General features: G+C 50.9%; 1 protein-coding gene across 1 annotated transcript; it reads right to left on the reverse strand.

The window, feature by feature from the left end:
- Positions 1–3: 3 nt before the first annotated feature.
- raraa (retinoic acid receptor, alpha a) lies at positions 4–20,774 on the reverse strand. The gene is made up of 7 exons (XM_056576789.1): positions 20,613–20,774; positions 13,534–13,675; positions 6,769–6,929; positions 5,587–5,763; positions 4,862–5,066; positions 3,403–3,561; positions 4–3,269 (listed from the first exon to the last, which is right to left on the reverse strand). Exons 2-7 carry the CDS (start codon positions 13,643–13,645, stop codon positions 3,073–3,075), a joined length of 1,011 nt encoding a protein of 336 aa, XP_056432764.1. The 5' UTR covers positions 13,646–13,675; positions 20,613–20,774; the 3' UTR covers positions 4–3,072.
- Positions 20,775–22,042: the final 1,268 nt, after the last annotated feature.

Consider the following 22,042-nt stretch of genomic DNA (forward strand, 5'->3'; position numbering starts at 1 on the left):
GTCCAAAGGTAGAACCGGTTCGTTTTCTACTACGCGTGTACTCGTTTGTAGTCTGTTCGCATCGGTTTCATAAATAACGTTAACCGTGTGAATTTATAAACTAAGATTAACTTGTTTTTTATCTGACCATACCTACGTCGAGTTATCTCCCCCAGCCGAGATGGTTATTTTCTCATTTAATAAGATAGTGTATATAAATTGTTCTGATCTAAACAATTACAGTATTGGGTAAACTACGAGTATCTTGATCAATATTCTAGTATTCTCGAACTTTTTCATTTATAATTCGTTTTTTCTATAGCCATGATTCTGGCTCTATTGCATACAACTAGTTTATGACACCTGTCACGGGTTTTTCTCCATGTATGCAGTCATTACCCACTGACAGTATATTGATAAGGTGCATAAAACTATATGTTAAGTGGTAGTATAAGTGATAGAAAGCAGCAAAGATTAAGAAAACACACCACACAAACAATTGTTATTAAATGTCGATTTTATGTTTTTTTTGTTTGTTTTTTCTCTTTTCTTTTCAAAGTCACCTGTTAAGCATGACACAAAATCGCAACATATTCCATAATTTTCAAAAACTGAGGGTGCATTTTGTTGCCATTTCAGATAAGCGGCGGCGGCGGCGAGCGAGGCTGTGCTGTTCTGGACGTGGTTGAAGTCCTGATTGAAGAAAGCAGCTTTGACAGTAATGAACATACACAGAAACGAGTCAAACAGATTCCACACTGGCATCCTATGTCGGAAACAAAATGCTTGTCTCTGAAAAAAGAAAAAAAAAAAGATAGTCCTGGGCAACCAGGCCAAACATAAAGTGAGTGATCAACGAATTCAGGGGCTCAGTAGCAGAGGTGTGTGTGTGTGTGTGTGTGTGTGTGTGTGTGTGTGTGTGTGTGTGTGTGTGTGTGTGTGTGTGTGTGTGTGTGTGTGTGTGTGTGTGTGTGTGTGTGTGTGTGTGTGTGTGTGTGTCATGGGAGGGCAAGGATTGTAGCACTGGATAACATTTACAAAGAACAGGCCAAGCACACAAATTAATGATTCCTTCCTGAGACATTGGTGCGTGTGTGTATGTTTGTGCGCGTGTGTGTATGTTTGTGCGCAGATGTGTGTGTGGGTGTAGTGGTGTACAGGTACGACGGTCTCAACGAGATGGTTGGTGAAGTGAAGGCGTTTTGGCGTGAGAAGAGAATCACCAGAGTGAGGTCCCGTTAGATTCAAAAAGGTCAACGGGCACATGTTAATTTTCAGTCAGAAGTCCCATGTTCAGGCCCCCTCCCCCAGACACACACACGATCACACACACACAATGTGTTTCTGCCAAAGTGTGTGCGAGTCCCAATCCTTCACGGCACAACCGTCTTGGGGGGAGTATGCTGCTTTTGCGTTGAGTTACCCCCCCGTCTGCTGGCCAATGGGTTGAACCATCTCCTGTCAGTTGCACGGCAAAAAAATAAGCTATTCCCTGATTGGAGAGCTCCTTCAAAAACTATATTTAAAAAGGTGGGGTCTTGTTCGCAGTGTGAGGGTGGTGGTGGTGGTGGTGGTGGGGGATATAAAATAAGATGAGGCAGTTGCTGAAATTTGCAAAACTCGGCCTGCCCGGTTTCTAGTAGGACAAAAAACACGGATGCATTTCCTTCAGTAAAATGTGCTCGATAAGTCTTTTCTTGAATCACAAACCTATGGACAAAAATACATAAAATGTATTTCTTTTTTTTTTTCGTAAATCAGGTGAAAGCTAAACTCTTCATAGTTTTAAAGAAATGAATACAGCTTATATACACAAACTCATAGGCTACTTAAAATACACCTTAATAAAGGATCTTCATTAAATTGATTTCTTGAAAGGACAGGTGACCGTGTGATACAACCAAGTTAATACAATCATTGCTTTCTCCATTCTCTTTGCAGCGCAAAACAAAATTAAGATCAATAGAAAAACCAACCCAACCTGGAATAGTATGTGATATTAATGGACACATTTCCTGTGCATAATAAAGTGTGTCTGCCTATGTTTGTTTGTTGGTGCGTCTGTCTGTGTCTTTGTCTGTGTGTTTGTGTGTGTGTACATGCATGTTTGTATGTGGATTGGACAGCCATTTCAACATCTTAAACTTTTTTCATTCACTTCAAACACCTTCCTCGTATGTAACGAAATCGAAGAGCCTCGGTCAACACGCCCGATGGGTAGGAAAATATTAAAACAGTTTAGGAATAACAACAGTTTAAAATCTCCAAAATAAACCACAATGTTCTCTCCTGCTACTCATCCTGTCATTCCATAGTGGACAAGTCAGTCGCCATAGTTCATTAAGTATTTTTCTATATATATTTATATAACTTTTGTACGAAATAGGTTTTGTTTTGAAGTTGGAAAAGGAATAAAAGACCCAAGAGTTTCTTTTTCTTTTTGTCTTTGTTTTTAGAGGGGAGGGGGCGGGGTGGTGGTGCTAGGGTGGAGGGGGATAGGGGCGGGGTAATTGGGAGAGCTGGAGGTGCATCATGGCCAAGATCCAGCCCCATAGTTCACCTTGAAGTAGGACAAGACCGACAACAAGAAGGTGTCGGGTGGTCTTGCGAGGTCTTTACTGGCATCGCCCCCCCCTATTTCAGACCAACACACTGATGCACTGGCCCACCGTCCCGGCTGGACCCATCTGTCTTTTAGAGGATGGAGCAAAGGGGAGGAGGTGGAGGAGGCGAGGGTGAAGGCAGGAGGATGATGAGACGGAGGAGGAGGTGGAGCAGTGTTTACAGTATTGTCCCTTAGAAGTCTATCCGCCTCCCACGCTCCAACAAGGCCCTCCCCCTTCCCACCCACATCCTGGTTCCAGGGGCAGGGCTGGAGCTAGAGAGAGGCCCGCTCCGCCTTCCCCCCTTCCACCCAACAAGCCAGCCTCCGGTTCCCCCAGCCGGGCCCCTGCCTCTCCGCTCCGTCATGCAGCCTCCTCCAGGGAGGAGAGGGCCAGCGCGGGGCCGGTGGCCCGGGGGGAGAGGGCCGGGCGGAGAGAGGGCAGCGCGTGGTGGTGGTGGTGGCTGTGGTGGTGGTGTGGTTCTGCTACGCTACGGGGACTGGGTGGCCGGACTGCTTTGGGCTGAGCTGGGCGACAGGCTGGGACTGCAGCTGCCAGGGGGGGCCCCGCTGGACCGGGCCCCCGTGGCCCCGCTCTCCAGACCCTCCGAGTTCTCCAACATCTCCTGGATGAGGGGGGGCATGGAGCCGGGGATCTCCATCTTGAGGGTGATGACCCGCTCGGCTCCTGTGAAGGGAAGGAAAAGCTGTTTTTTATTTTTTTTTTACACAACACCCCATTACAAAAACCACTTGAGCATTATGACAGTGGGTGTGAGAGGGTGTGGATCCCCCACATGGAGTCCTGTGGGACCTCTGACCTTTGGCGCTGATGCTTCTCAGGTCGGTGATCTTCATCAACATCTTGGGGAACATGTGCGGTTTGTGGGGTCTCCTCCTCCTCACGTAGATCTTCAGGGCCTCCAGCAGCGGCTCCTGCAGGACATCCACCTTGTCCGCCTGCTCCAAGTCCTGGCGGTCTACAGGACGAAGAACCACAACATTTAGAGCAGGTCGTGAAGACGATCAATCAATCAATGTTTACCTTAACTCAACTGTCAATAACGGTAGACGTCTTTCATACATTGATGTACTTTTTGTTTTTCATACATTTTTTGTGATTAATTTGTAATTCATTGTATAATTACTTTCCTGCAGTGTGGCGGTGATGCCGGAATTAGTTGTCTGGGTTTTATAAAGTACATTTATTCTTCTCTTCAACTCTTTGATCAACTCCTTACTCCCCATTGTAATGTCTTGTTTAAGCCACTGGGTGGTGCTCAATGTGTTTGCTAGACATGGCCATCTATTTAGATCATTTTATGATCATAGCAAAAAAGCTCACCTCCCACCACCATTAATAACAAGGCTGTCCATTAACGTTTCCACTCTGCACTTTGAACAGGTGGAGACAAGGGTAGCTGTACGCTGGCTTGATAAAAGGTACCTCCTTGTGATAAAAATAGCTTTGTATGAAACCGCATCACAGATACAACGCCCCATGGATATGAAATACACACCACAAAGTGTTTTGTAATCAACAGCAGGGCCAGATCGTTTAGAGTAGAACTGAAATGTTATCATGATGTGTAACCTACCTCCTACAAGCTCACTAAAGTTATTATATTTCCCTTCTGCCGCTAGGCGTCTCTATCAAAAGAACCTTCAGAATGTATTCTGGATCAGAATTAGATAGCTAGAGCTAGGACTAAAAAAAGCGATCACGGCTTTGAGTCCTGTGTGTCTAGCGGTGTATGTCTGCCCATGAGACCCTCCTCTTCACTGAACAATAGCCTAATTAAAACACAATTAAACTGGATACATGCCACGTTTCAAAACGTTCCCAATGGATTATAACCGCTCAAAAGTGTATGCAGTAAAGAACTGCATGGCTAGTGGAGCTTCGGTGTGTATGTAATGTACATAGACTGTATAGAATACAGGTTAAACAAACCTAACACAGACTATATATATAACAGGTTTATCTGACCTAACATAGACTGTATACATTACAAGTTAAACTGACTGACGATATGTAAACATTGGTGGAAACTAATCGCTGACATTTTCCCCAAACCTAAAAAGCCCATAAAATGCATTCACAAGTACTTGTGGAGATTTAGAAACAAATCATTGCATGTGAAAAGGTAGTACTAGTAAGTAAGTAGTAACACCAACACAACACAACACACTACTGCAGGGATTGATCAGCAAACATACACCATTGCAGTCCAGGTATGTATCTTGCAGGGCTTTGGGTTTGCTTTTGTGTTTCAGTACCTCCACACAGCAGACAGATGGCGCTGAGGAGCCCCGTCTCAGCGTCGTCCATCTCCAGGGGGAGCAGCTGGTTGGCGAAGGAGAACACTAGGTCGGTGAGCGGGCCGAAGCCGGCGTTGTGCATCTGCGTCCGGTTGAGCGTCAGGCCGTCCGAGAAGGTCATGGTGTCCTGTTCCGGCGTGTAGCGCGTGCAGATCCGCAGAATCTAAACCCAGAACGGAAGGGGGGGGGGGGGGGGGTGGGGAGAGGGACACTATTGGTTACACAAAGAAATCCAGCAGGGTGGCCACGTATGGGAGAGGAACACGCTGTTGAGACGGACTGTTTTTTTCGTTTTTGATGATGGGTGATGGTAATATGATCAAATTGAAATTCACTCTTCAAAAAGCTTCCTTGGCCAGTTTGCTCTTTGTGACAGAATATTTCATATATTTAACATGAAACACCAGCTTAAAAGACGTTTCAGAGCCTTCAAGTTCGACTGCAATGGCAGTGAATTGCGAACGGGGTCTTTTGCCAGCTTCCACATAACACCAGCAGGGGGCGGTAGAGGCCCACGTCGGCTTCAACACAAGCTATAACATTTCACATCTGCTCCTTCATGAATACTCATATCTGTATCCCACTAAAAAACTGCACTAAAGCATCTCATAGGGGACAAATGTGACACACACACACACTGACACAGGCGGGCGCGGTGTGTTTAGCAGCAGACGTGTTCTCACCAGGATGTCGAGGCAGGCGGCCTTGAGCAGGGTGATCTGGTCGGCGATGGTGAGCGTGGTGAAGCCCGGCAGCTGCTTGGCGAACTCCACCGTCTTGATGATGCACTTGGTGGACAGCTCGCTGAACTTGTCCCACAGGTCCACGTCCAGAGAGACACGGCGCTCCGAGCTGTTGCTCTGCAGGAGGAGGAGGAGGAGGAGGAGGAGGAGGAGGAGGAGGAGGAGGAAGAGACAGGAGGTGGAGGAGGAGGAGGAGGAGGAGGAGGAGGAAGAGACATGAGGTGGAGGAGGAGGAGGAGGAGGAGGAGGAGGAGAGGGAGGAGGAGGAGGAGGAGGAGGAGGAGAGGGAGGAGGAGGAGGAGGAGGAGGAGAGGGAGGGAGGAGGAGGAGGAGGAGGAGGAGAGGGAGGAGGAGGAAGAGACAGGAGGTGGAGGAGGAGGAGGAGAGGGAGGAGGAGGAAGAGACAGGAGGTGGAGGGGGAGGAGGAGGAGGAGGAGGAGGAGGAGGAAGAGGAGGAGGAGGAAGAGACAGGAGGTGGAGGAGGAGGAGGAGGAGGAGACCGGAGGTGGAGGAGGAGTCAGGAGGAGGAGGAGGAGGAGGAGGAGGAGGAGGAAGAGACATGAGGAGGTGGAGGAGACATGAGGGGGAGGAGGAGTCAGCAGGTGGAGGAGGAGACCGGAGGTGGAGGAGGAGTCAGGAGGAGGAGGTGGAGGAGAAGAAGGCGGATGAGAGAGCGAGGAAACAAGATTTTTAGTCACCTTTACAAGGAAATACAAACTGGTTCAGCATCAAGTTGTTTGTCTTAGGGTTATACAGTATATATATGTACACATATATAACAAATGATGACACATGACCTTTCATGGACAGGTCAGAAACGGATTCAAAAGAACGACGGTTCAGAGAATGCCACATGCCTCATCGGACCAGCGGCTACTAGGTCTTTTCGTCTTATAGGTCGCTGGCTAAGACTCTACAGTGTCTCTAATATGCTCCAAATAACGTTGACATTTTGGTGAAATAATGAGCTAATAAAGACAATTAGGGGCTGGCTCTAGCTGGGAACAAACCAACATCCATCTGCAAAGGAAAGGTATGTGCAAGTGTGCTGACATAGTCCCTTGCGGTATCTCTCACACACACACACACACACACACACACACACACACACACACAGCCTACCGTGGTGTATTTGCCGAGTTGGCAGAGCGAGGGGAAGGTCTCCTGGTGGGCCTTGCGGACTCTGTCGATCATCTGCTCCGTGTCGGCGCTCAGCACGTAGCTCTCGACGCACTCGGGCTTCTTCTCGTCCTTCTTCTTCTTGTTCCGGTCGTTCCTCACCGCTGCAGAGGGACAGACAGAGAACGAGAGACAGCCACCGGAAATGTTAGGACTCATTTCCAAACACTATCTTTTTCCATTCATGAGTAGGTCTGGGCGGGGGCTAGTGCCGTCTTTGCTTGTCAACGAGCACACATCTTTGGATTCATACATCGGATCTGTTGGTTTACCCATGAGGCTTCATATCCCGGAGAGGAGGCTCTCTCGAAGCTGGATATGGTAGAAATGATAAGCAGAGGAGGGGCCAAGATGTAAAACATGACAAGCTAAAAGCACTGAGGTGGGTGGCGGCAGGGGAGCGATTAGGTAGAGAGACATTCAGAGAGAGAGAGAGAGACATTCAGAGAGAGAGAGAGACATTCAGAGAGAGAGAGAGAGAGAGAGGGACGAGAGAGAGAGAGATGAGGAGAGAGAGGAGAGAGGAGAGAGAGAGATGAGTAGAGAGGAGAGGAGAGAAGAGGAGAGAGAGATGAGAGAGAGAGAGAGAGAGAGGATGAGAGAGAGGAGAGGAGAGAGAGAGAGAGAGAGAGAGAGAGAGAGAGAGAGAGTACTGTAGCCGAGGTGCAGAAAACACAACCCATCCTGCTCCTTATCCCGTGCTGCAAGATAAATGGCTTTAGCGGGACTTCATCACTTTGGTAGAAGATGGGGAGGAGGAAGAGGAGGAGGAGAAGGGGGGGTTGAAATAATATGAAAGCCAGGCGCCGGTGCTCCCCTCTGGGCGATCTGGTGGTGAATAGTGTGCTCACCCCCCACCGTCCCCACCCCAAATGACAAAAACCCCAGCAGGCAGCGTGTTTAGCATTGGAATCCCATTACAGGCTCCATCTAGACCCCCACCCTAGCCCACCGAACACCAACACCACCCACCCACGCACCCACCTCCTGCCCCAGCCCACAACTAGCTCAGCCTGGGGTGTGGATTGTGTTAGCGCGCCTGTGTGTGCTCTCGCTCTCCCTCGTGTGTGTGGTTGTGTGTGTGTGTGTGTGTGTGTGCGTGCGTATGTGTGTGTGGCGTGCGTGCGTGCGTGCGTGCGTGCGTGCGTGCGTGCGTGCGTGCGTGCGTGCGTGCGTGCGTGCGTGCGTGCGTGCGTGCGTGAGTGCGTGAGTGCGTGCGTGCGTGCGTGCGTGCGTGCGTGCGTGCGTGCGTGCGTGCGTGCGTGCGTGCGTGCGTGCGTGCGTGCGTGTGTGTGTGTTTGCTCGTGGGCTTGGGAGGGTGATAGGGGCCTGGGTGATAAATAGAAACGCGGGATGGAACCATCCATAAAGCTGACAAATTGCCACAGCTTTCATTAGGGGTCCCGGCTAATCTAATAACATAATATGACAAATATCCTGCTGCTAATGCTTTTAAAGGGGCCCGGTTCAGGAGCCTATAGAGCGGCAAACACGCCCTACAGCTTTCTCTCCATCACTTACTCCTTTTCCCCTCCTCGATTTACTTCTCCCCTATCTCCCCCGCCTCATCCGCTGCCTTTCTTATCTCTCTCTCTCTTTGGGGTTAATGGTTTTAATGTTGGCTGTGCCATCACTTCTGTTCCTCTGTTCTCCTCCTTTGCAATTTGTGTACCCTCAGTCTCTCTCCCTCTCTCTCTCTCTCTCTCCGAGTGCAGCGAGTGTCCCCGGCACGACTGATCTGGGACCTGATTGGCCGGCCGGGTAATCCTAACCCGGGCTATTAGGGGAGAAGGAGGGCAGCGGCTGGCTGGGGTCCAGTGTTGTGGAGCTGGGTACCTGGCCCCTGGCCAGGCGGGGAGGGAGAGATACCCCCGCTGCTGCTGCTGCTGCAGCCCAGGGCTGCACGGCTCATCTGTCAGCCCCACGGAAAGGCATCGCAGCCTGGGAGAGCCCGGGCAGTGGAGGGGTGGGTGGGTTGGAGGTGGGTGGAGTGGGGTTGGAATTTTGGCCCGACCAAACTGTGCGGTTTTTACTATTTTTAACCCTCAGGCAGCCATCGATGACTATATCAGGAGTGAAACATTCAGGGGTGGAATTATATTCTAGAGAGGCCCAGACACAATCGTTCACACATTGTGCTCCACTATGGCCTAACATCTGCTGCCTTAAGTGTCTCCTAACCACGCTACCGGCACTGGTGTCTTCATTGATCCCCCCCCCCCCCACACACACACACACACACACACACACACACACCACCACCAGCTCTCCCCCAGATTCTGAGGATCTTCTGAGGCTGAACAGGCCGATATGGGAAAGAGTACAGGAACAGCCCGCTCCAGCTATGGGTACCCCTCTAGAGACCTAGGGTCGGGGGGCGCAAAGGTAGGCGTGTGTGTGTGAGTGTGTGTGTGTGTGTGGGGGGGGGGGGTTAGCAGTAGCACTGGTCTTCAGGTCTTCAGAGACCCTCGTTTTTACCGAGCAAATGCCAGGGTGGAGGTCTGGCGTTAGGTAGAGGAGAGGGGGGTGGGGTGGGGTTGGGGGCACCACTGGCCACGTCCAATTAACTCCTCCCCCCCCCCCCCCCCCCCCCCACGCCTTGCCGGCCCCCTCCAGAACCCGGTACGGGACACCCTGAGAGCGGCAGGCGGCTGACAAATTGGCGGCACAATCATCAGCCGCACAACACAATTTAATGAAGTCATTAAAGAACTATTAGGGCCGACTGGTGCTCTGTCACGCCGAATTGCCACATGCAATAACCAGGAACGGGGGGAGGCGGGGGCCGGGGGGGGGGGGGCGCAGCCTTACGAATGCACTCGCTGATGCTTGGCCGATGTGTATGTGTGTGTAGGTGTGCGACGTGTATTTAGGGGAGTGTGTGTGTGTGTGTGTGTGTGTGTGTGTGTGTGTGTGTGTGTGTGTGTGTGTGTGTGTGTGTGTGTGTGTGTGTGTGTGTGTGTGTGTGTGTGTGTGTGTGTGTGTGTGTCTGTATGTGTTTGTGTATATTGTGGATGTGTATGTACGTATGTGTGTTTGTATCTGTGTGCGTGTGTGTGTGTGTGTGTGTTAAGTTATCCGTGCACGTGTCAAGTGCCACATCCATTTTCCCGCCTAAAATCGACGCATTATGCAAAACGTGAAGGTGAGACCGTAACGTTCCGGAAGTATTTAACAGGGCGGGCGGTTGGGGTTGGGGGGAGGTTTTTTTTTGTGTTGGCGGCATGGCGAGCTACGTTATGCGCACGCCGCCGCCATCGCGTCCATCATCCCCGTGCCTCATTACCGTGAGCGTTCTGACACACGGTTACCGCGGAGACGCTCTTAGTGTCAGCGTTGACGTGTGTTGGCGTCAAAAGACACGAGAGGAGTGTGTGTGTGTGTTTGGGGGGGGGGGGGGGGGGGGGGGGGGGTGTTAGTGTGTGTGGGTGGGTGGGTGAGGGAGAGGGGAGGGATAGACAGGGATAATTTGAGAAACGAAAATTAAAGTAGTGGCAGCTCGTCCATCACACAGATTAAATTCAATGGGAAGATAAAAATGTCAATGTTCCCCTGCTCCTGCCGTTCAGTGATGAAACTTTCCTCCCTCTCTCCCTCTCTCTCTCCCTCCCTCCCTCCCCTCTCTCTCTCTCTCCCTCCCTCTCCCCCCGCCGCTAGCTATCAGTCCTGCAGCGAGCCTCATTTCTTTTTCTCCTCGGTGCTCGCTATCTCTCTTACCCTGCTTTGTCTCTCTCCCTCCCCCGCTCTCTCTCCGTTTCTCTTTCTTCCCCTCCCCATCTTCCTCCCCCCTAACTTTCTCCCTCCCCCCGTTCCCTCTCTCACTCTCTCACTCTCTCTCTCTCTCCCGACGGACCTCAACCTTTCTCCTGATGGGCCAGCAACCCTTCATTCATAGACACACACCATTAACACGCACACACACCGCAAACACACACACACACACACACAGGTTCCTGGTCACTGTCTGGGGGCCCGGTGCCACCTGCCACCGGAGTGTGCTGCTGTCAGCGGCCCTGCAGACCCAAGGTCAGCCCAGAGTCCGTCGGGGGCGGAGTGTAGGGCGACCTTCAGCCACTATATTGTGTGTGTGTGCGTGTGTGATTGTGAGTGTGACCGGGAGAGAGTGGGTGTGTTTGAGTGTGTGTGTGCGTATTAGGTGTGCTTGTGTCGGTTTTGTGGCTATGCATGTAGAGTTTTTGTCGTGTGTATAATGTGTCCTGTGTGTGTCTGTGTGTGTGTCCTGTGTGTGTGTGTGTGTGTGTGTGTGTGTGTGTGCTGTGTGTGTGTGTGTGTGTGTGTGTGTGTGTGTGTGTGTGTGTGTGTGTGTGTGCTCGCATGCGCGCCTGTGTGTGTGTGCGTAAAACCGCAAGGGACTATGTCAGCTACTCCCTGCTGGCCGCAGATGGTCCCCCCCCCCCCCCACCCACACAGACCCACCCCCTACCCACCCAATCCTCCTCTGTTTCACCCCTAGAGCTAAAGAGAAGGCGCTCAGTGGCCAAAGTCATCGGCGGCCAACGCCAGACAGCTCGCTGCTCCACAGTCTGCACCGTCTCCCCGGCAACAGCTCCTCCCCACCCCCACAACCACCAGCACCACCATCTTAATAGCCCCGCCCCCTTCCTACCCTGTCTGGTTGAAGATGTCTAAATTAGGACACTTCACTGCCAGTTATCACATTTCTCCTGCCCACCACCACATAAACACGGAGATATCTCCTGTCATGCTCCTGTTTGACCACCAGAGGGCTCTCTGGCTCTATCCTAGACCAGCTGCAGTGTACTGTGTGCAGCGTGTGTGTGAGTCTACAGGGTGAGTGTGTGTGTGTGTGTGTGTGTGTGTGTGTGTGTGTGTGTGTGTGTGTGATCTTTCTAACCATGATTAATGGCCCTATTCAGAGGTAAGGAGCTCAGAGGATAACTTCCTTTACCGTAGGCCACAGTAGTGGCGAGGGGGTGAGGCCGGGTGAGTGGGTGAGGGGGGCTTGTCCTGCTCTCTCCGTCCCATAAAGAGCAGGTAAGTAGCGCGGGGGATGACAGAGGGCGGGTGGCCGGGGAGAGGGGGGGGGGCAGGTGTGTTTAAACAGGTGTGTGTGTGTGAGGGAGCGTGTCACATGAGCAGTGGCTGGGGAGACGGGGGGTGGGGGCTGGGGGGCTACGCAGTGAACTGCCAGACTGTTTTGGTGGGCTATTCCTTTTCCAGTTTCACATTTTTCAATGATTTCAGCAGGCTGACCTCCACATATGGGCTAATATTTGAAATGGGTGTTTTTTGGTTCACACCCATCATAATAACAATAATAATAATAATGCAACCGACAAAATATACAAGCCCAAAAAAAGTGTGAAAATGAATGCTACTTTAGGGTAACAGAACAGAACTGTATTGTGTATAGTGGCGATGAGAAATAGAGTGCGTTTGCATTTGTGTAGGCAGCAAATGAGTGTTGGCAATGCCTGTGCTGCCGTCTGGGAGAGCGAGAATAGCATCATTAAGCTGCTCGCACGCCCACCGCTGCCGCTGAAAAAATGTGCCGTCACCTTCCCCAATTAGTTTATCAAGTCTGACAGCGAGTGTGTGAGTGTGAGTAAAGTGTGAGAGTGTGTGAGTGTTCACACACGGCCTCTCTGCTTGCTTTTTCACTCTCGCCAGGTGAGAACAGAATCATCGCAGAGTCCTGCCAAAACCTGTGACACTCAGACCATGGCTGTGACACGCACACACGCACACACCCACACTAAAGTCTCTGATTCTCTGTTTTGCTTATAAAAGACAAATGGGATATATTAAGAATAATGAGCGGGTACGGAATAGATTGTGAACGCATATCGGATGAAAACAGAGTAAATTTACCTCCAGTTTGGGATTTCTTGTTAACAGCCAGGCTGTGTTCGGGGGCGGTTAGAGAGCTGCATTGAGTGGTAAACATCTGATTCCCAGCATTGCACCGAACCAAAGTGTTGTTAAAATGAGAAATAATAATAATAAATGGGATGCATTGCTTTTCTAGGACTCAAAGTTGCTTTACACTGAGGGGCGGTGGTATTCAGACCAGCAACAGACACAGGGGTGGATGGGCGGGGGGGCTAAGAGAAGGCAGTAGAGGAAAGATGGGTCTTGAGTCTCCTGAAGTCTTGGGGGGGGGGGGGGGGGGAGTTCCAGAGCCTGGGAGCTGCCCCGGAGAAGGCTCTGTCCCGAATACTGCAAAGGTTTGACTTGGAGTAGTTATGAATCATGGGTGACGTCGTTAATTTAGCCTAGGATCATTTGACATGCCCACTACCAGTGGTCTGAAAGCATAGCGGTAGAGTTATGGGTCATGCCGTTGAATGAGACCTCAAACTACATACACTCCTTGGCTATGGCCGCTTCCTGCAGTCTGAATGTTAAGCGGTGGGATTATGGGTAATATAGTTGAATAACACCCTAATGTACTTACACTCCTTACACAAGCCAATTTCCAGTGGTCAGAATGATCAGCAGTTGGATTAAGGTTAACGTAGTTGAATAACACCTTAAAGTACTCACACTCCTTACACGAGCCCACTTCCAGTAATCAGAATGGTCAGCAGTTGGATCATGGTTAGCCTAGCTGAATGGGACCCTCAAACTTCTTACACTCCTTTGTTAAGCCAACGTCCAGTGCTATGAATGAGTAGCAGTTGGATTATGGGGTAACGTAGTCGAATAACACCTTAAAGTACTCACACTCCTTGGACATGCCCACTTCCAGGCACTTCTGCAGCCGGCAGTACTGGCAGCGGTTCCGGGTGACCTTGTTGATGATGCAGTTCTTCTCCCGATGGCAGGTGTACACCATGTTCTTCTGGATACTTCTCCGAAAGAAGCCCTGAGGTAACCCACAGAGAGACGGAGAGAGAGATACAGAGAGACAGAGAGACAGAGAGAGAGAGAGAGATTGACAGGGAGACAGATCATAGAGGAAAGGAAAGGAAGGGGTAGAGAGAAAATAAACAAAAATTGAGTCAGTAAGTCTGTAAAAGTCTGATAAAAGCCCTGGTTTCCACAGCCATATGTTGTCACCATTAAAGGCAATGCACTACCAAACACGTAAGCCCTTCAAGGGTTTAAACCAGGACATAATCTGCAAGAGGACCAATATTCCTCTGTCCCGTTTGCCGTCTCCCAGCTGATGAAGTCCCCCACTGGGTAGGACACGGCCTGACAGGACCCGTGGCCAACTGTTTCGGAGATGGAGAAGGTCAAGGTTGAAAGGTCAAGTCCTCCATCTCTGGAGGCCCCGAGAATCAATATCTGCAAAATACCCTTATGTCTGGCCCTGCCTTTTGTGTCTACCCCCCCCCCCCCCCAACCCCCTACCAACCCACTCGCTGTCCTTCAAGAGAAGTCCCATTGTGCTTGATTGGGTGCCGTCAGGCATAATGGTTTTTGGTAAGAATAATGGTAAACCCGCCATGATTTATACATTGAAATTAATTTAAAGTGATTTATTAAAGTTAGAAAAACACGAACAACGAGTCCAGAAAAGGCACGCAGAATTATTGAGGGATATGAGAGGCACGGCTATCTTAAAAAACAACAGAGGAACCGTCTCTTTATTCCCGCCCCCCACGCCGCCCTTTGACCTCTGAATCATTTTCTTGATTGGATGAAGTCAGAAAGGAAATGACCAATGGGGGAGGCACTGGGGAAGAGGGGGACAAATCCACAACAACAACACATGTTGACTGCTGTCGCCAGGAGAGGACCTCATAAAGGCTTGAAAGGCATTAGAACAAATATGAACTTCGCCATCCAAAACACAACATGCGTTTGGCCATGAATCATTACTGGGAAAGTACAAAAACCTCAGAATCATGGTTTCAGGGACAGACAGGTCAGCCTTGGAAAGAACTACTGCATTTTCAACCAAAAACAGATTTTCAACCAAATTCAAGTTAAACAAATAGCCCTAAATCAGCTTTTTCACTGGAATAATGTTAGGTGAATGTCAATTTTATGTGTGCAAATAAATATCTCCTTAAACAGTATGATCCAACATAAACACAAGGCACAGATGTGTATGTGTTTGGATGAATCAATCAACACAGAGCCTTTTTTAAATCAAACCAACGTTGAGCAACTGAACCCACAATAATAACACATGTTCTTCCCCTTCTTCAGGATACCTCTCTTCCAGAACACACACACACACACACACACACACACACAAGGGGACCAGAGAGGATCCCGTCCTTGTGTTCGCAGCTCGATGGCAGCATGACGGGGTAGGAGGAGGACGCCAGCGACCCATGAAGGACACATTTCACGAAAAGGACCGGTTGGACCATCTGTTCCGGCGCTGAAGCTCATCACTTTGCCCAGGATATAGCCCCCACCGCCCTCGTATCCACCCACAGCGCGCTCGCTCTCTCTCTCTCTCTCCCCCTCTCCCTCTCCCTCTCCCTCTCTCCCTCTCTCCCTCTCCCTCCCCCCTCTCTCTCTCTCTCTCTCCCTCTCCCTCCCCCTCCCCCCCCCAGAGGTGCGCGGGCCTGTCCGGGGGTGGTCCCGTGTGTGTCTTATCTAGCCATCATTGATTGGCATTAGCCTCGTCCCATGACCCCCCGATGCTAAGCTTTTAAACAGAAACGGGGCGGCGAATGCAAAGCCGGCAGATCTGTATAACGACCAGCCACCAAAAGCCCAGTTCACGCCCTGTTCAGATTCTCATCCAACCCCTCCGAGAGGACGACTCCTCCATTGCCGGCGTGTGCTGAGAGTACAGAGTCGACACCAACAGGCCAAACGTGAGTCCATGAGGGGGGCATTAGTTTTGATATAGCTTCAGTGGCTCAGGTCCCAGCTGCTGGTAAGAGATACAGTGAGTCAATCCCGATCACAGCAATAGGCCTAAGCAGTGTACTTAACCCAGCGACGCCCCTGACCGGCAGAAACACACAGCAGTGGCTGTTTTGCGTTTCAAAGTGGCGTTGTTGTGCGTTTCAAGTGGCGTTGTGCGTTTCAAGCGTACAAAACCACTGCTGTTAGCGGAGCAGCACAGTGAGAGTGATCCTGTGTTGCATTTATTTTTTTCTTCTGCAATCTCCAATAGAAGAATGCTTTTCTGTAGGCAAATGGGGCTTAGCAGTCCCTCCCTCCCCGAACGGATTAGCATGACGCAAACAGGGAAGCAGTAGCAGCGCAGAGCGGAGGGACGGGAAGTCGATCGCTGCAGCCACTCCCTAACAAACGCTGGTGTGCGTGCGTCTGTGGTGTGTGTGTGTTATCCATTATGCCTTTGATCCGTTGGTGCCCTAACCCTGACCCCTTAAGGTCACCGGAGGGTTGACCCCCGCTACCATCCCCCTAAGACCAGAACCGTTGCAGGTGCTGATGCATGCCACCTTCAGATTGGCTGCCTTCGAGGCTGGTGGGCCGGCCTATTGTTGTCAGTGTCCGTCTCTCTCCCTCTCTCCCTGTCGCTCTCTCTCTCTCTCTCTCAGATTAGGAGTCATCGCTTCCTACAGGCATAAAGCCTCTTTTTGTATCAGCCCTTAATCCGCCCAGCGACAAGAGTCCTCAGCCCGGCTGGCAGCCACCCTGCCGTGTGTGTGTGTGTGTGTGTGTGTGTGTGTGTGTGTGTGTGTGTGTGTGTGTGTGTGTGTGTGTGTGTGTGTGTGTGTGTGTGTGTGTGTGTGTGTGTGTGTGTGTGTGTGTGTGTGTGTGTGTGTGTGGTTACATGTACCATGTGCAGATGAATTCCCAACCTGTTTTTATGGGCAGTTGGTTTGAGTAGGTGTCGGGTATTACTGCCATGCGTGTATTCTGGAGCAGTGTGAAGTATTGGGCGATCGATCAAGGTCGAGTTGGATATTGTTTCATAGTGTGGTCTGTGTAATGTAATAGATCTTGAATGTTTTAATGGGTCTTGCGTAATTCCTTACGCAAGCCTTTTTCAATGGATTTTGGTCCAATTGTTTGATAAGGCCCTTAAGGGTTTTGATTGTTTAAAGCTAGAAACACTAGAACGAGATGATCATTAATATCGTCTAGTTGTCGTGCTCCTTCATATTTATGGGGGTCTTTGTGGGCATGTTTGACTGTAGTCCAGAGGTCGGCAAGTTCATAGGGAATCCTCTCACATCAGACTTTCACACACGCCTTCCAGATTAAGGCCACTTTCCCAGCCTCCAACTGTGTGAGTGTGCGTGTGTGAGAGATACCATATTCTGCTGTGTGCAAAACGCTGCTGCCAACGTCCCAGCATTCTCTGCTCTCTCTCTCTCCCTCTTTCTGTTCCCTCTCACTTTTATTCTCCTCTTCAATCCTCTCTCTCCCTCCCTCCCCTCTCCCGCTCCGTCAGCGCTGGCTGAGGCCCACGCGCCACTGAAGTCCAGTACACACACACACACACACACACACACACACACACACACACACACACACACACACACACACACACACACACACACACACACACACACACACACACACACACACACACACACACACTACAAGCTGTAGGGGGTTGTTTTTTGGGGGCTTTTGTTTATCTATATGTCCTTGTTACCAGTACAACGGCTTCTCTCTGTGGTCTCCCCCCCCTGCCCCCTTCCACCGGACCCCCTGCTGTGTCCCCGGGACTAAAACACTATCACAAAGAAGGTAGACATGCACATTTTACGGGGGGAAACCGCTAATAACTGCAGGGGGGGGAAGGCTGAGTTTGTACAAAATTGCGTGGAAGGTGGTTTCAGGGAGGAAAACAAGAGCAAAAAAAAACGAAGACGCCCAAGAAGTTGCCAACCAGATAATACACCGCCCCCCCCCCCCCCCCACACCACACCCACCACCAACCCTGTTTCCCGCCTCCGGCGTGGGCTTTGTAGTTTGTGACGGCGCTGCGTGGCGCAGCTCACCTCCACGTTACCCCGGTCGGTATCCGCTGAGAGCGCACGGCGTGTATATATACATCCGCCGCGCCCGTGGCGCTGAATAATTAACGCGCTCCACGCCTCGGCGTCTCCCTCAGAAGTCGAGAGACGCGGGGAGGAACGTGCCCTGGATTTCTCTGCGTCGTGCGTTTCCCCCCCCCCCCCCCCCTGATCTCAGCGTGGGCGCACAAAAAAAAAGAAAAGAGGGTGGGGCTTGTGATCTGTTGCTGGGGCGCGGATGGCAGGCCGGCTGACACTCACACTGTGTTAGAACACGAAGAGGAGAAATGAGTTGGGTCGGTCCTGCATCGGGACAAGAGGAACGCCACGGAGGCCTTTTGAGACATGGACACCGACAGAGGGGAGGGAGGGGGGGAGAGAGAGGGGGGGAGAGAGAGAGAGAGAGAGAGAGAGAGGGGGGGGAGGGAGAGAGAGAGAGAGGGATAAATAAAGAGAAAGAATAGAGAGAAAGAGGAGATAGAAAGAGAAAGAGGGAAAGCGAAAGCGGCGATAGGAGAGAGAGAGAGAAAGTGAGAGCGAGAAAGAGGAGAAGGAGAGGGAGAGAGAGAGAGATCTACCCTCGTCTGGTATTTCCTTCCATCAACACCCGGCTGGTTGGTAGGAAAACAACGGCCTGTTTAGAAAGCAATTAGAGTGGTGTGTTGGTGTGAATACTGCAGCGCCGTGATACAACAAACAATATGAGACGGCCATTAATCACCGTACAGTCCCACACACACACACACACACACACACCTCTGCTCCGGCTAACAGGCCTCTTCACACCAATCACCAAACACCCTGACCAACACACACACACAAAAACACACACACACACACACACACACACAAGCGCCCAGCAGAGCAAAACACACACGTGGGCGCGCACAGACAGACAAATGCATGCACCTTACAGGCACAAACACAGACACACACACAGACACACGTACACTTAAGTGTTGGTCTGTTCCTATTTCTCCTCTTTTAATAGTCGATTCAATCATGCCGTCAGGGAACGGCAATAAGTGGCCAGATGGGATGATGTACCGGATAGGCATTGTAGAAATACCCAGTGCTCACAGCAGATTTTCAGAATTATTATGTTCAATCTGTGTATATGCTGCTCTGTGTGGTGGAGATAGCGTCTCTCTCTCTCTCTCTCTCTCTCTCTCTCTCTCTCTCTCTCTCTCTCTCTCTCTCTCTCTCTCTCTCTCTCTCTCTCTCTCTCTCTCTCTCTCTCTCTCTCTCTCTCTCTCTCTCTCTCTCTCTCTCTCTCTCTCTCTCTCTCTCTCCCCCCCTCCCCCCCTCCTGTTCTCTCCCTAAACCCCAACCCCGCCCACCCATCAGTCTCTGAAGGCCAGGTGTTGACCAGGAAGGGGGCGGGGCCAGGTAACGACCGAGCAACCACCTGTCACCGCCAGCAACAGTCGCCGTCCTTCTCATCCCCTCGACCCGGGTTACATACCCACCCCCCCCCCCCACGGCCCCTCGGCCCCTCGGCTACTGGCTCCCTTACCACGGGAGAAGTGCTTACACAACACACAGCACTGTTGTCTGGCCACGCACACACACACGCGCACACCGGCAGACACAAACACACACACGCACGCAAACACACACAGGCAGACACACAGGGAGGCAGACACACACAGGCAGACACACACACAGGGAGGCAGACACACACAAACGCACAGGCAGACACAAAGACACACACACACACACACACACGGCCTGAAGGTTACATTACATGCACAGCAGTCCCCTGATAGTGTGGGCAGTAGGAGCCCCGGAGCAGAGATTACAGAGAATATATAGGTCCCTCACAGGGTAAAAAAGAACTACAGATCCCACCGGGCACTGCTGCAGAGCAATCTAAAACCCTGAAAAACTAAAGAGTGTAACAATGAAACGCACACAACGCCCCTACATGTGTTGACCGTGCGGGAGAACATGATGCGGTATCAAGGAGCGCTATGTAAGACGTTGGATAACCCCCCCCTGTTACGACTGCAGATTGAGGCTTTGGAGGTGGAGGTGGAGGGTGAGGTGGTGGGGGGTGAGGTGGTGGGGGGTGAGCGCCTATTGTGTGAAGCGCTGCCAAAGGTTGTCCAATCTATATCTAGGTTACCGAACCACAGGCAGCATCGACTTACCAGCTCAGCCGAACAACGGACGGATAAAGAGGTTTTCAATTCGGAAGCGGACGACACAACAAGTTACGAGGGCACTCCGGTCCCTGTGTCCTACTAATACCAGGGGGCCGTTGAGCCAGGCATCCGGGGCCCTGACTGCTGAAGCAGTGTGGTTCGGTAGCGGAACAGCAGGTGGATGGGGTAGGAGTTGAACTGGGATGTTCCCAGGTTAGAGACTCACATATGGACACTGTTTCATTTGAAACGGTTTCTCAATTCTCTTGGTTCTACGGACTGTTATTTGACTGGTATTTATTTGTATAACTGTATGTACAGTGTATATATGTGTATATGAATTTTCAGTGAAATAACCCCATCCTAATAAGGATTAGGACGGAAAGTCTAAATCTATTGAACGGTAACTACGTTTTATAATAACATCACAATAGAAGAAGAGGGGATTTTAATAAGTATGCCTACAGTGGCCAGCCTACGTGTTATGTGAAACCTTTAGACACCTAGTACACGCCAACAGATCCCTGCCTCCTGTGACATGGTCGGTCAAAACAAATATGAAGCCGGGACAGTCAAACGCCACGTCCACCCAGATTGGAGACTTTAAATACTAATCAGCACAGCTTGGATACTAATCAGTAGACTTTACTCCTCTTAAGCCCTCAGATATTCCTCTGATGTCTGATGGGCGAGACCATCCCCCTGGCTGAAGCTCTGCGTACGTGTGCCGCCTGCAGGCCCTCACCTTGCAGCCCTCACAGGCGCTGACCCCGTAGTGGTACCCCGACGACTTGTCCTGGCACACGAAGCAGGGCTTGTAGACGCGGGGCGGGGGCGGCGGCGACGGGGGGCTGGGCACGATCTCCTCCGAGCTGGTGCTCTGGGTCTCTATCGCTGTGGAGGGAGAGGGGGGGGAGGAGGAGGAGAGGAGAGGAGGGTTAATCGGGGGGCTCTGTGGGTGACATTCCTCTTGAGAGGAGATCAATCGATTGATTGATCAATGACGGCGATGAGCAGCACACGCAGCGATCGATAACGCGCGTGCTCCCGGCGTCTCTTGCTTTGGACGAAAGGCCCTGGCGAAGGAGCATGAACGAGGTTGTTTCTGAGGAACGGATTTTTTGCGATGTGCACCCCACTCGAGAGGACATCTCGCATGGAAGGGAAAGACTACTTGAACAGGCAGTCTCACAGATCGACCTGAAGAGATAAAATGCACTCTCTTGCCCTGCGCTTACAAAAGGGACAGAAAAAAGGCTCCCCAGAGACAAGTAACTAGTGCTGAGAATTTGTATATACTGCTGGGGGGTTTGAGTTTGTGTGTGTGCCTGCGTGCACACGTACATATACATAAATGTGTATCAGCGTATAGGAGCCAGATCAAAGATGTATGTCCTGCATAGCTAGTGGGGGGGGGGGAGTTCCTCAACATCAGGGAGTTTGTGTGTGTTGTGTGTGTGTGTGTGTGTGTGTGTGTGTGTGTGTGTGTGTGTGTGTGTGTGTGTGTGTGTGTGTGTGTGTGTGTGTGTGTGTGTGTGTGTGTGTGTGTGTGTGTGTGTGTGCGCACGCGCTGCTGGAGCTTTGCGTTACTGCACAGGTGTTAGTAAAAATCATTAGGTAATCACATTTAAATGTTTGACCATCGTGAAAGCACAATACTTTTGCTTGTTGACTGGTAATAACCGCCAAGTTGAGTGTGTGTCGTTTGCATTTTGCTCGCGTGTGTGAACGGGAATTCAACTTTTGTATACGCTCATCGACCAATAAGGTGTGTTTGTACAGGCTATCTCTGATAAGGATGATGTTACCCTTCAGGCACTCTACGTGTGTGTGTGTGTGTGCATTTGTCTGTTTAAATATGCCCCACCTATCAGCCTAACACGTGCACACAGGCCTCAAATTGTGAACACGCACCAAGTTACACACCCTGGACTGACGCTGGGCTCACCCAACACACACACACACACACACACACACACACACACACACACACACACACACACACACACACACACACACACACACACACACACACACACACACACACACACACACACACACACACCCTGACAGCAAACATTGGATAAGTTGACATGAGGACACGTTCCCTCCCTCTCAGACAGACGAGGCATTTCTGCCTCCCTCCATACTGTGTGTGTGCATCTTAAAACCCGT

Source organism: Gadus chalcogrammus, chromosome 18 (genome assembly GCF_026213295.1).
Source record: "Gadus chalcogrammus isolate NIFS_2021 chromosome 18, NIFS_Gcha_1.0, whole genome shotgun sequence".
NCBI lineage: Eukaryota > Metazoa > Chordata > Actinopteri > Gadiformes > Gadidae > Gadus > Gadus chalcogrammus.

Coding starts and splice junctions, on each gene's coding strand:
- raraa (XM_056576789.1), bottom strand. CDS start 13,645: ATGGTGTACACCTGCCATCGGGAGAAGAACTGCATCATCAACAAGGTC. Junction 6,930..13,533: donor AGTGGGCATGTCCAAGGAGT/GTGAGTACTTTA, acceptor GTCCCTCTGCAG/CGGTGAGGAACGACCGGAAC. Junction 3,562..4,861: donor CATCTGTCTGCTGTGTGGAG/GTACTGAAACAC, acceptor TTCGTCCTGTAG/ACCGCCAGGACTTGGAGCAG.